Genomic DNA, 15,361 nt, shown 5'->3' with positions numbered 1-15,361 from the left:
ATAACAATTATATGTACAAACCATACCTGTCAACCTCTGCCGATAACTGCCCTTATAAATGATTATTATTCCCCTTACAAACCCCCCAAAAAACTTACAAACACCGTACGACTCGTACGGTGTTTGTAAGGTTTTTGGGGGGTTTGTAAGGGGAATCATAATCATTTACAAGGGCAGTTATCGGCAGAGGTTGACAGGTATGACAAACCCGTGTTAAAACGCATGGGAACAAGAGAAAGCTACCAGGATGCAACATAGGGATAGCACACAAACATGAACATACATTTAATAAACACAGGATTAATAATTCAAACAACAACATTAATCATCAACAAGCATTTAAGTTTTATGATTTCTTTGAAGGGCGGCCCGGTGTCGTGAGTGGTTAGCACGTTGGCCTCACAGCTCTGGGGTCCTGGGTTCAAATCCTGGTCACGTCCACCTGTGTGGAGTTTGCATGTTCTCCTCGGGCTTGCGTGGGTTTCCTCCTGGTACTTCGATTTCCTCTCACATTCCAAAAACATGCATGGTAGGCTGATTGGACACTCAAAATTTCACCTAGGTATGGGAGTGAGTGTGCATGGTTGTCCGTCTCCTTGTGCCCTGCGATCGGCTGGCCACCGATTCAGGGTGTACGCCGCCTCTGGCCCAGAGTCAGCTGGGATAGGCTCCAGCACCCCCCGCGACCCTAATGAGGATAAAGCGGTTCGGAATATAAAATGAGAGATTTCTTTGAAATGTAATTTTACACCCATTTTATAAGTCACTACTGGCTGGTTCTTACCTGCTCTACAGTGCTGGTTGACAAACATTTTTTTAAAAATATATATACAAAGACGATTGCCTTTGACGACGTTTAATAATGTTTCTAAAATCCACAAAACAAACGTCCACAAAGTGGGCACGACACGTGAATACTTTTTCAGGATGATTTTTCCACGAAGTCGGAAAATTTGTTTCCCCCCCGTTTTTTTTCTGATTTGTGCTGTTGCGATTGTGGCTGCTTCCTCTTCGGCTGCCTTTTCGTTGAATTCCTCGTGAATTGCCGAGTGTTGCATTCGCTCATGCTCCGTTGAGAGTTCATTCACGATGTTTTTCCACGAAATCGGAAAGTTTGTTTCTCCCCCGTTTATTTCAAGTCAAAGCCTTTATTGTCATAATACAACAACTGCGTATTTCTGATTTGCCTTCTTGTTGAGTTCCTCGCGTATTGCAGAGCGTTGCATTTACTCAAGATCCATTTTGGTGCACATCAACCAACTAACACGTCAACCTCCGTATTACTGACCAAACGGCTCATCGCCTGCCCCCACAGCACAATTTCGCCCATCGAAGGCTGCGGTTTAGGTCATGGCACTTGGCCTCAGCTTCCCCAAGCACAAATAACTTTAAGCAGACAATGGGTTAAAGAAAATGGAGGGGTTTTTTGAGACAGCCAATGAGAGCCCAGTATATGGTGGAGTGAGCTTCTAAAGCGAGAATCATTGCATCCGCGACAATATTTTCAAAATAAAATAACGGATAAGAAATGCATGTACTTTTGGGGGGGTTTCTTAATTTGGATATTTTTCTTACCTCGAGGTATTCATTTGCATACAAAAACCTTCCGTAACCTGGAAATTTCGCACCTAGAGGCATTCGTAAGTAGAGGTATGACTGTATGTCTCTGACGGACCGGCACCAGGTGGCTCACGGACCGGTACCGTCCCCGGCTCGGTGGTTGGGGACCGCTGCCTTAGATGAAGCAATTGATTTAACAGAGGAGTCTAATTGTACCCAGCTGAGTTGTTCCTTTAAAAAAAGGTCTCTATTTGTGGAGCTCTTAATGAAGACTTTTTAATTTTTTAATTATTTTTTCAGTAGTATAAATAACGTTACTAAAGATGGGGGTATGTTCATTTTAACCCAGTGTCTTCAATTGAGGACAGCCTGTAATTCTTTTCTTACTAGATATAAAGGAGTTTTACCATTTCATGCATTCATTCTTCTTCCATACTGCGCATCATTGAAAGGGTTGCAGGGATTGCTGGAGCCTTACCCAGCTGACTTTTGGCAAAAGGCAGACTACACCATAGACTGGTCGCCAGTCAGCTATAGGATACACAAAGAGACAAACTCACTCACAATTATACCGCCACCAGCAGCAATCAAGCACACGCCTGCCTGCACCGAAGTTAGGCAAGTGAACATCTACACCACGAGGCGGCTCATCCTATTTCATGCAAATGTTCTTAAAACATTGGAAAGAAAATCTCTTTTAACAGCTGAATTTATTGTTGTCTCTGCAAAACACACTCACACAGATAAATATCTGGTATTACGGGAGCTTTGTGTGGAGTCACAGGCACGTGAGTTATTGGTATTGTATACTAAAAAAGTAAAGGAGTGTGGTTAAGAATGAAAAGCGTGTGTACATGTCTGTTCAAACATAACACTCATTCTCTTCAACATGGTGGGCATCGTCTTCATTGCCAATTGTACTGGCAACCAATGTTCCCTCTAATTTTTGTTTGTCTGGGCAGAAAGACAACCTCCCTGAGCACACTGAGTACCAATGTGAGCAACATCATCATTGCTCGCTATGGGCACACACCAGTATCACACCTGCCATAAGCAGGTGCATGTATACGACACATAAATGATTTAGTAATAATTAAATGTAATGATTAATATCTATGAACGGGCGGCCCGGCGGATGAGTGGTTTGCGCGTCGGCCTCACAGCTAAAAATAATTTTAAAAATAATAATAATTGGGATTTTATTTTGTGCGCTCCATATGATTTGCTGTGCGCAGAGAAGACGAGAGTAGTGCGCAATTGCGCACGCGCGCAGCTTAGAGGGAACATTGCTGGCAACACTTTATGAACTTTGCGATAGATAAGGAACGTGAGTGAACAAGAAATTTAGCACTCAGTAATTCCATACACAAACATTCCAAAAGCATGCATGCAAGGTTGATTTAACACAAATTTATCTTGAGGTGTGAATGTGCGCATGAGTAATTTGTTTGCTTATTGTGACCTCCTATTGGTTGACAACCAGCTCAATGTGTACCTGTCTCTGGTAAGCTGGAAAAGCGACAGTGACTTTGTGAACCTTATGAGGTTCAGGTGTTATGGAAGATGAATGAACAATTTATTATAGACAAATTAAATTACAAATGAGTATTATTTGGATGATTTAAAGAACTACAATTTAAAATTTTACAGACTATTCTTCAAATCAACAATGGGCGAAATTACTAATAGTGAAAATGGAATTTGGGACACTGGACTTTCAATGAATCAGGCTGAATGGTATTAATTTGATTGATGCATAATGTTTTATAAACAAAATTATTTTTGTAATGAGTTTTTGAATTTCATTTTTACTTTCATTAACATGCAATATTCTAAATATTTAAATTCCACAGCATGCTATCCTTGCAAAGAAATTTGTCGAGGTAATGACAAAATACAACGAAGCACAAGTTGACTTCAGAGACAAGAGTAAAGGACGAATTGCCCGACAGCTTGAAATCAGTAAGTGGTTTTGTCTATTAAATACCATTACGTTATTGAATTGGATTGAATGGTTTTTATTGTCATTATAAAAGTAAAGTGAGATTTAAAGCTTCCCTACGAAGTGCACCAACTACCACAACAGACAAATAAATAATCAAGAAATAATCAAGAAATAAGTAATAAATAGATAAGTAGCGATAAGTGAGATCAGCAGAGCGGAGCGGCCTTGTTCTGTCGGAAGAATTAAGAAAAGGTACTTTCTAAAAGTGTGCAGGACAGTGCTGAGGACCTTTTACGACACTGTGGTGGCATCTATAGTGTTTTATGCAGTGGTCTGTTGGGGATGCGGGAGCACGGAGAGGGACAGGAACAGGCTGATTAAGCTGGGCAGGAGGGCCAGCTCTCTTCTGGACTGTCCTTTGGACTCTGTGGAGGAAGTGGGAGAGAGGAGGATGCTGACCAGGATGATGTACATCATGGACAGCACCTCCCGCCCCCTGCATGAGTTTGTGGAGACCCTCCGAAGTTCTTTCAGCAATAGACTGCTGCACCCTAATTGCAGGAAGGAGCGCTTCCGCAGATTCTTCCTCCCATTAGATGTCAGGCTCTTTAACAAAACAAATGGCTGAATGTTAAGACCAACTGTATGTATGCATGTACATCTGTGTATGTATGTATATGTATGTATATATATAAATATATATATATATATATATATATATATATATATATATATATATATATAAATATATATATATATATATATATATATATATATATATATATATATATATATATATATATATATCAGCAACATGCTTATTTATTTATATATTTATTTTTACTTATGTATTTATTTATTACCTATTTATTTATGTCTAAAATGTATTTGCCTGTCTGTATTCTCACCCTCTTGCTACTGTGACAATAAAATTTCCCGAATACGGGATGAATAAAGTTAATCTAATCTAAAAGGGTTAGGCCCATGTAATCAAATTTTAATTTTCAGATTTTCATGTTTGTTTGGTATTTTCTATTGTTGTTTTCTGTTCTGAATCTTGAAAACCTAAATTAAAAAAACAGGAAATTTAAATTCAGAAAAAGAAAGTATTTATTAATTTATTCTGTTTTTGATCAAAGCCGGCAAAGCAACAACTGATGAAGAACTGGAAGATTTGCTGGAGGGAGGCAATGCCACTTTTTTCACTGCTGGGGTAAATATTTGTTACAATCCTGGCTTCAAAATGAGTTTAATTTTTTCTATGTTCAAGCGTGAACAATCATATCTAGAGTAATTACTGCGACTGAAATGAATTGAAACACTATTGTATATATAAATATGCTATATATATAGAGCCTCTGCCGCAGAGGTCAACCCATATCGAATCATCATGTCTATTCACAATAACATGCCCCGCTTGACAATCACTGGCTGCAGATGATCACGTGACATTGCTTGGCCAATCAGTACTGCGGGGAATTTATGTCTTGAATTTGAAAATATCTCTCTCTCTCTCTGTCTCTCTCCGTCCCTCTCCGTCCCTCTCCGTCCCTCTCCGTCCCTCTCCGTCCCTCTCCGTCCCTCTCCGTCCCTCTCCGTCCCTCTCCGTCCCTCTCCGTCCCTCTCCGTCCCTCTCCGTCCCTCTCCGTCCCTCTCCGTCCCTCTCCGTCCCTCTCCGTCCCTCTCCGTCCCTCTCCGTCCCTCTCCGTCCCTCTCCGTCCCTCTCCGTCCCTCTCCGTCCCTCTCCGTCCCTCTCCGTCCCTCTCCGTCCCTCTCCGTCCCTCTCCGTCCCTCTCCGTCCCTCTCCGTCCCTCTCCGTCCCTCTCCGTCCCTCTCCGTCCCTCTCCGTCCCTCTCCGTCCCTCTCCGTCCCTCTCCGTCCCTCTCCGTCCCTCTCCGTCCCTCTCCGTTCCTCTCCGTCCCTCTCCGTCTCTCCCCCTCCCTCCCCCTCCCTCCCCGTCCCTCCCCGTCCATCCCCGTCCCTCCCCGTCCCTCTCCGTCCCTCTCCGTCTCTCCGTCTCTCTCCGTCTCCCTCCGTCTCTCTCTGTCTCTACCTGTCTCTCCCTGTCTCTATCCACCCATTTACCCATCTACGTATCTCTCTATTCTCTATCCCTCTACCTCTCTCTCTACCTCTCTCTATTCTCTATCCCTCTACCTCTCTCTCTACCTCTCTCTACCTCTCTCTACTTCTGACTCTCTCTTCTGACTCTCTCTACCTCTTTCTCTACCTCTCTCTCTACCTCTCTCTCTCTACCTCTCTCCTACCTCTGACTCCCTCTCCCTCTCCCTCTCTCTCTCTCTACCTCTCTCCTACCTCTGACTCTCTCTACCTCTCTCCTACCTCTGACTCTCTCTACCTCTCTCTACTTCTCTCCACCTCTCTCTCCACCTCTCTCTCCACCTCTCTCTCTACCTCTCTCTACCTTTCTCTACCTTTCTCTCTACCTCTCTCTCTAACTCTCTCTACCCCTCTCTCTACCTCTCTCTACCTCTCGCTACCTCTCTCTACCTCTCACTCTCTCTACCTCTCTCTCTACCTCTCACTCTCTCTACCTCTCTCTCTACCCCTCTCTATCTACCTCTCTGTATCTCTCTATCTATGTCTCTCTACCTCTCTTTACCTCTCTCTCTACCTCTCTCTCTACCTCTCTCCCTCTCTCTCTCTACCTCTCTCCCTTTCTCTCTATCTACCTCTCTCTCTACCTCTCTCTCTACCTCAATTGACAAAAAACTGAAAATACACTCCCAACTGAGACTGCACTCTTTAAGGCGGTGCGTTTTATAGGTGTGAAAATACGGTATCCTTTTTTTAGGCTCTGCACTTGCTTGAGAAGGCTAGGTCTTGTGGAAGAATGATTGTAAACAGAAGTAGTTACATTTTTCCCCACTTGTAACCGTGTGATTTTTTTTCACAGATTACGGATTCAAAAATAAACCAGCAGGCCCTGGACGAGATTGAGGCTCGTCATAAAGACATCATTAGATTGGAGAGCAGCATAAAAGAGCTCCATGATATGTTTGTTGATATTGCAATGCTGGTTGAGAACCAGGTATGTGGCACAGTGCAATTGAAAGCTAAAACACATTCTGAAAATTTAGAATTCTGAAAACAGAGAAATACTTTTTATCGCCACTTTTTGCTGCATTTACACCTGCAAGTCGCTTGGGGTATGTCTATCAGTTTTGCACATTGAGAGACTGAAATTGCTGCCCATTATTCCTTGCAAAACAGCTCAAACTCAGTGAGGTTGGATAGTGTTTGTACCAGTCTAACTCCTTCATCAAATTTGCCGATGACACCACTGTGGTCAGACCCATCTCAGGGTGGGATGAGTCTGCTTACAGAGATGAGGTCAACAAACTGTCTTCATGGTGTTTGGTGAACAATCTCACACTAAACACCACGAAGATTAAAGAAATAATCCTGGACTTTTGCAAACGCAGCACAGATCTGGCCCCACTCCTCATAAATGGAGTATGCATAGACAGGGTCCAGTCCTTCAATTTCCTGGGGGTCCACATCACGGACAAGCTCTCCTGGTCTACAAACACCATGGCAGTGGTGAAGAAGGCCCAGAAACGACTCCATTCTGAGGGTACTCAGGAGGAACAACTTGGACACTGAGATTCTGGTAACGTTCTATAGAGCCAATGTGGAGAGCATCCTGGCATACTGCATTACAGTGTGGTACGCTGGAAGCACGGAGCAGACAGAAAGGCCATGCAGAGAGTGATCAACACTCTCCAGAAGATCATCGGCTGCTCTCTGCCCTCTGGATGACATTGCCAGCCCTCGCTACCTCAGCAGAGCCAGGAACATTGTCAGGGACCAATACCACCCTTGTCACAATCTGTTCCAGCTGCTGCCCTCTGGCAGACGCTACAGGTCTCACAAAGCACGGACAAATAGACTTAAGAACATTTTTTTCCCACAGCCAGCATGACACACAATCCCTTCTGTGCAATAACTTCGGGGTGTGCAATATCTTAGACTGTGCAATATTTTAGAATTCACCTAGCCGGGATGTGACTTTTTATACTTTTATATTACTATTTATGGTTTTTTTTCTTGGGAAAACGCACTTTGTGGAGTAGGACCACCAATTTCGTTACACGCAGCTGTGTATGATGACAATAAAGGCTTTTGATTTGATTTGATTAAAACAGCAGGATTCAGGTCTGGACTCTGACTTGGCCATTCTAATACCTGGATGTTTATTTGTGAACCATTTTGGGTTAATCTAACCAGAGCACCCTGCCGCCGGACATTTCGTCGAACGGACGTTTCGTCGTCGCCGGGTTCGCTTGCTCTCAAAATTATAATCATGAGAGAGAGAGAGTTTACTGTTGAAAGCGATCAACCAGGTAATCTCTCACTCTCAAAATTATAATCATGAGAGAGTGAGTTTGTAATTGCATTGACAATGTAAGAGCATTAATATCTAAATATCTAATATCAAAATTACCAATAAGTTGCGTATTATTGGTGTGTGTGTACATGTTATTCGTCACCGGATTCGCTCGTATTGGCGTGTGTACACGTTTTTCAAAGTACGGCCTGCGGGCCATATACGGCCCGTTAGGCTTTTTAATCCGGCCCGCCGACGTTGTCCAAATTATAGTAAAAATCAATGACCTCATTCATTTCCCTTTGCCCTGCAATACCGCTCATCACTCTCAATTTAAAGACTGCTTTCTTTCGTTGAATAATATGTTCTTAATGCTGAAAGTAAATTTGAAAATAAATTTTCACCTTCAATTGTGTCTTTTTTCTTATATTTCAATCCTCAGCTTTGATAAATTACATTGCGTGTCCAAATGCTGTCAAATTTTAGTATCCATTCTGGCCCGCAAGTCAAAAAGTTTGTCCACCCCTGGTATAGACAAACTTGCCTCTTTTATACTATTATTGTCCCAAATTAAACACATTATCAATAAACTGCCATTCAAAAAGTTTGCCCACCCCTGGTATAGACAAACTTGCCTCTTTTATACTATTATTGTCTCAAATTAAACACATTATCAATAAGCTGCCATTCAAAAAGTTTGCCCACCCCTGGTATAGACAAACTTGCCTCTTTTATACTATTATTGTCCCAAATTAAACACATTATCAATAAGCTGCCATTGACGGCGGTAGACCTCCGATTAATGTTGACTGAGGTGCAGATGCTATTTCTGTTATTAGAGCTCCATCAAGTGGATATATAACGCAGCAGTCAACATGAATCGGACGTCCGGCTGCCATTGATGGCGGTAGACCGCTAATTTATTCATAAGATTTTAACGCCATGCCCCACAGAAGTCTAAACATTTTTAGAGTCTCATAACAATTTATCACAGATCCCAAAAGAATTGTAGATCTGTCGAATCTTCCAAAGAGAGTTTTGATGTGAACCATCCTGAGATGCTGATGCTTCCCAAAACAATCCACAGTTCCCAAGAGCGCTTGTTGTGTACCATTTTCGGAAGCCGATGCTTCCCAAAATAATCCACAGTTCCCGAGAGCGCTTGTTGTGTACCATCTTCATGCTTTCCAAAACAATCCACATTTCGATGTGAACCATCTTGATGCCCAAAGCAATTCACAGTCCTCTTGATGCGAACCACAGTCATTACTTTTGCAAGAGATGTACAGACGCTCCCCTACTTACGAACATACGACTTACGAACAATGGTACATATGAGAGTCCGTTTCCTGTTGAGAAGCAGTTTCCTTCTGCTAACCCAATTTGAATGTGTTTTCTTAAATATTTTTTCAGTTCCAATCGTGCAGTGAATAATGGTGATTTGTATGGTCTACTAAATAGGATTTCCCTATCTTGTTGTCCTGTTGAACTATGTAGGCAGTGATTTCATAACGAGATATGGAACCTTCTGTCCATCCAGCACATCTTTTTTGTTAACACAATTTGGGTGCCATTATCACTATAAATCTTTGGAATTTAAAATTGTGCACTGATATGCCGAGCACAGGTTAAGCATGCTCTGCCACCAACTTAACCCTATAAGTTGTGTAGTGGCACCGTACCGAGGTCACCACCCCCCTGTCGAGACAAAGGACTTCCCATGACTCAAGCTAGCTTTGTTAAAAGCAGCTCACCCAAGTAAGCTGAGGTACCAATTTGTTTTTGTTTGTTTTTGTTATTACCTCAGTGATCCAAATCTCACATTTCGCAGAGCAGATTATTTGTTTCTCCACGTTAAATTTCAAATGTGGAGTATTGCTGCTGCATTCCTGTCAAAAATTTCATTTGGTGAATTTTTTTTCTTTCTTTTTGTTTTTGTTTTTGTTTTTGTACTAACCTGCCGCCGCCATCCCCGAAAGGCTTATTGGCGATTTCAGAAATCAATATCAAATTTCCAAATCCTTTTCCACCTTGATATTTGATTGATAGATTATATCTTGGTGGCTAGCCAATCAAAAACACAAAAAGACAGACCATCATCCACGATCACACTCAATCAGGGGAATTTAGAGTGTTCAACCAGTCTAGCATCCATAATCTCGAGGACACCAGGAATACTCCACACTCTGGAAGGACTGGATCCACCCCGCTTCCATTAGTGGATCCTCAAACCGCAAGGTTGATGCGTTAATAACTAGTCTTTCAATTTGGGTCGTTTACCCATCAGTGGCCCGTAAATTTTCATCACAGGTGTAAACCACCATCCCCAGTGGGGCTTCTTGGTAGTTCACCCCCTTTGCTGCCCTATCAGCAATAATCATTCCAGAAGGAAGTAGGCAATTAATGTATTATATTCGCGTGTCACACATCTACAAATAGAAATTTGTTTTGGAAGTTCAATTGCCGCCGTTCGTCGCCCTAGTCAGTGTGGATGAGCGACTGCCATGCGAGTGGCTGTGATTAACTCTTTGTTTGCCAACAATGCAATAACGGAAAAGTTGTGACACATTGAAACACACACACACCCCCACTCAAGTATATTAACCGTTTGTAAAAAAATTACCTCCATATTTCGCATTAAGTTATAGCCTCTGTTAATGCTATCAGTTTAGCTGTTTGTACGCAGAATTGAGGCGGCAATAGTTTCACCTCTAAAGTTTGTTTTAGTAGCCGTCAATGTATCTCGCATTCCGTTCGAATTTTGCCCATTCCATTTTATTCCTAGACAACCCATCTACTTAAAGCATTACTCAAAGGTTGATATTTTATAATTTGGAGGTGCTAATTTTGAACATAAACATAATTTCATCACTTGTTTCATACCATGAAAGGCCCCACCAGATTTTTGGCATCCAGTGCCAAATAGAGCCTATTTCCAAATTTCCCCCGAATTTGTTTTAGATATGGGAGTCTCATTCCCCAAATACCCCAGAATTCATGCGCCAATGCATTTTGTCAAAACCCAAAGCGACAAACAATCTGTTTCTTTAGCCAGATTTTGGAACTTGGAGAATTGTTCCTTTCCCCCTTATCTAAGCTTGTTCTTGCCAATCATTATCACCATAACATTTAAGTGCATTAACCCCATAATTGCAATGCGATAAGTTTTAAGCTAAAGTTCTCTTAATTTGTATGCCCTTAAAGCAATAGAAAGCAACGTCATTTGGTTGTATCAATTTGATCAATGCTTATCCAATCCGTAATATCCTAATAGTCATCAACATGCCCCACGCCAAAGCATATTTCACCCGCTCAGGACAAACAGGGAATGTTCTTCTGTGCACTTGAAAAACACCCCATGTTCCCCCAGTCCCAGGGAAATCATGCCTATCCTAAATCAATTATTTTATCTACCCCAGCCAGGTACAATTTACCTAATAATTTGGACGAATGCCATGAATTTTCTCATGCCATTTCTGCGTTGTTAATTTCATGTCTGATATCTTTAACAACCAAATAATTCTCAATACCTAAGACATAATTTGCAAATCAACTCATACGATGTTTACTTAAGATAAGAGCTATTTCCTATAGCTCTCTGTTACTACAATAAAAATCTACAATAATTAAATTAGAGAAATCAACCTTTTACTAGGCATTTCCTAATTACAATTTTCAATGTTTAATAAAGGACCCACAAATTGTCACCAATATGCCATACTATTGAAAATTTTCCAATCCCTTTTTTTTCTTTAACCAGCCAATCTCCTATATTAAAGTATTTTGAACAATTCAACCATTCAAAAACAGTATTAATATTCTTTTATCCTCCAAAAGCTAATTTTCTTTAATGAAGAGCCCTTTGAAATCCACAAATTGCTCAAAAATGGCTATTTTGCTTTATTCCCAAATCCAAAGCTTTTACCAAATCAATCTTTACCAAAACAGATTTTCCATCACCTTAAAATATATTTCTGTTTAAAACCCGAAAAATGAATGCGAAAGTAATCGCATAACCCTGCATTCCTTGCAGACCATGTTTTGCTCTTATTGTGAAATGTTCAAACGGAAGCGCGCCCTTAGCCGCTAACTGTGACCTTCGCGCTCGCTGCGAAAGCAGCATTCTTATCTTGAAATGTCGCTTCTTTTTTCCTGTGCACAACTATAACGATTTTTAGAGAAGACTATCCAGGGAGCTCCGTCGAATAATCCAGCCCGCAAAGGGTATTAGACGCCGTGCGCACGGTCTTCCCAGATATCGAACGGAAGCGCTGGATTCTGCTTCTGTTTGTTGACCACAGGCTCGAAGGACCAAAAATGATAGGTTAATACTTAGGTATTTCCAAATTCACCTTTCAATAAAAGAGGCATCTGAAGTCACATCTTTTAATTCTTGCAAGAAGAGAATACATCCACCCGCGTGTCCGGTCAAGATCATTCTCACAACTCAAAGTCTCTCTCACTAATTTATTCATAAGATTTTAACGCCATGCCCCACAGAAGTCTAAACATTTTTAGAGTCTCATAACAGTTTATCTCAGTTCTCAAAACAATTGTAGGTCTGTCGAATCTTCCCAAGAGAGTTTTGATGTGAACCATCCTGAGATGCTGATGCTTCCCAAAACAATCCACAGTTCCCAAGAGCGCTTGTTGTGTACCATCTTCAGAAGCCGATGCTTCCCAAAATAATCCACAGTTCCCGAGAGCGCTTGTTGTGTACCATCTTCATGCTTTCCAAAACAATCCACATTTCGATGTGAACCATCTTGATGCCCAAAGCAATTCACAGTCCTCTTGATGCGAACCAGTCATTACTTTTGCAAAAGATGTACAGACGCTCCCCTACTTACGAACATATGACTTACGAACAACGGTACATACGAACATGTCTGCAAATTGCGTTTATGTCGAAAAATGTTCGTAAGTTCGATTTTGTATTTTTTTCCGAGTAGTGCTTCTTTCCGCCGCTAATACCGACGCCTGGCGCTGTGAGAGCTCAGCTCACCCAGCATCTACCTTCTTCTGTCCAATTCGTTGCAATGCGGAAGTGCGTGAACGTATCTCCAGTGCGCAAAGAACCTTTTTCATTTGTATCATTAAATATCTCGTGCATCCATTATTGAATATGGTTGGTAAAAAGCGAAAGGCTTCTATTGAGGGAGGTGCAAGGAAGAGGCAAGCCATTTCATTTGAAACGAGTGGCAATAATAACGAAGCTTGATGCGCGCGAGAGTGGTGAGCGTTTCACGGGCATACAACTTGAATCGTTCGACCGTCAGTACCATTTATAAACAGAAAGATCGAGCAGCAGGACCCAAATATTGAACGTTGCACAAAGTTTGCAAATCAATTGAATGATGCCATACAGTGCTACCGCATCATTTATGATGAAAAAAAGAAGAAAACTGCAATCGTCGTTAGATCGCTTCTTTCGGCCAGTTTCTAATACATAAATCTCTCTCTCTCTCTCTCTCTCTCTCTCTCTATACAGTACTGTACATATTCTCTCCATTTTATTAAATGTTTTTTTCAGTACAAACCAATGTGTGTTACTTATACAAGCCTTAAACATACAAATGCACTTATATAAACCTTCAATATACTACTTATATAGGCCTTAAACATAAATTATAATACAAAATATAGCACTGAATCAACTTACAAACAAATTCAACTTATGAACAATCGCTCGGAACCTAACTCGTTCGTAAGTAGGGAGCGTCTGTATTAAAATGCCCTTTGTATTAATGTCAATAACTCTTCGTTGCAAGCACATATATAATATAATAATACTGATACACATTTATAATAATGATAAACCTAACACCGCCTCTTTGGTGAATTCCTCGTGTTTTGTGGAGCGATGCCTCAACTCCAGCTCCTCCTTGGTTTGCCTCGACCAACTCGTCAATGTCCTCCTCACTGACCACCCGTATCCATGAGAGGGAAAGTCACAAGCCGTCGCACACTAGACAACCAGAGCTCACAAGAACGAATAATGAGGCCTAAGATATTTGCAGAAGAATGGAGCACTATGTGAGCAGTGACTACAAGGATTGAGATATCAAACATTCATTCATTCCTTTACTGAACCGCTTATGCTCACAAGGGTGACAGAGGGTGCAGGAGCCTATCCTAGCTAAATTTGGCCACCAAGTTGGTGGCCATCCAATCGCAGGGCACAAAGAGACGGACGGACAATCATTCACACTCGCACTCATACCTAGGAGTAATTTAGTGTTCAACCAGCCTACCTTGCATGTTATTGGGATGTGGGAGAAAATGATTAATGATTAAATACAAATACTAGTATACTAGTATTGTATTTTATACTAGTATTTTATTTAAGAGAAGACAAAGGAAATTCACATATTCTTCGTCGTCTTCCTTCTTTTTTTTTGCTTGGTATTCCCATAGGTATCGTGTATACAGACAAGATCTCCGATGCGCGTTGTGAGGCAACGGAGCTAGACGTCGTCGCTTGTCGGCCATTTTAAGAACAGGGCCATTCGCCAAACGGCTCAAAATGCTCTCAAATTCGGTCAAATCCAGGCGAAAACAGCGTTTAATGATTAAATACAAATACTTGTATTTGTATATACAATACTAGTATTTGTATTTAATCATTAAACACATTTTGAGCCGTTTGGCGAATGGACGTATATAGACTTTTTTTTGCCTTATCGCCACATCATCGCGACATTTTACCGAGGAATTCACTTCCCTGGGCTCGGTTCTAATGTCCAAAGAGCTCCAGTATTTGTATTTGATCATTAAATGTTGTTTTAGGATGTATTTGACCTGATTGCTGTCATTTCACGGCTCGGTTCTGCTACATCTGCCCGCCCAAGAGTGCTTATTCCCGGGCTGACATGCCCGCCCAAGAGGCTGCCATTGATGGTAGACTAATAAATTGAGAGTGATGAGCGGCAAAGGGAAATGAATCATTGGTTTTTACTATAATTTGGACAACGCCGGCGGCGGGCCGGATTTAAAATCCTAACGGGCCGTATATGGCCCGCGGGCCGAGGTTGAAAAACTTGTACACACACGATCCGGGGGCGGGGCGAGCGCGTGAATCCCGTTTCGGCGAAACCTCCGTTCGGTGGAACGTCCATTCGGCGACCTGTCCGTCTGTCAAACGTCCGTCGGAGAAACGTCTTTAGGCGAATCATCCGAGTACCCTTCCTACCTGTTTGGATTTAAATTGCCTTTCTGCAGTGCTGGTTGACGGACATTTTGGAAAAAAAAATATCCAACAACGTTTCCCTTTGACGACTTTTAATAATGTAACTATAATGCAACAAACAAATGTTGTCAAAGTGGGCGATTGCATGATTCGTGAACACTTTTTCTGGATGTGTTTTTTCTACGAACATAGAAAGTTCGTGAAATTTCTCCAGCATTTATTTGATTTTTCCTGTTGGAATGCTTTCTGCTTCCTCCTCGTCTGCCTTCTCGTTAGATTCCTCCTGTATTGCCGAGTGTTCCATTAACGCGAGTAA

The 15,361-nt window shown here is 41.6% G+C and overlaps 1 protein-coding gene across 1 annotated transcript in view; it reads left to right on the top strand.

The window, feature by feature from the left end:
* LOC144076971 (syntaxin-3-like) overlaps window positions 1-15,361 on the top strand; it is a 74,281-nt gene that overhangs the window by 41,762 nt on the left and 17,158 nt on the right. The window contains exons 6-8 of the mRNA XM_077604385.1: window positions 3,414-3,522; window positions 4,645-4,718; window positions 6,423-6,557. Coding sequence (XP_077460511.1) covers window positions 3,414-3,522; window positions 4,645-4,718; window positions 6,423-6,557 — 318 coding nt within the window. The remainder of the gene's footprint in view (window positions 1-3,413; window positions 3,523-4,644; window positions 4,719-6,422; window positions 6,558-15,361) is intronic.

This window comes from Stigmatopora argus, chromosome 7 (genome assembly GCF_051989625.1).
Source record: "Stigmatopora argus isolate UIUO_Sarg chromosome 7, RoL_Sarg_1.0, whole genome shotgun sequence".
In the NCBI taxonomy this organism is placed as follows: domain Eukaryota; kingdom Metazoa; phylum Chordata; class Actinopteri; order Syngnathiformes; family Syngnathidae; genus Stigmatopora; species Stigmatopora argus.
This window is presented reverse-complemented; position numbering and strand designations above follow the sequence as displayed.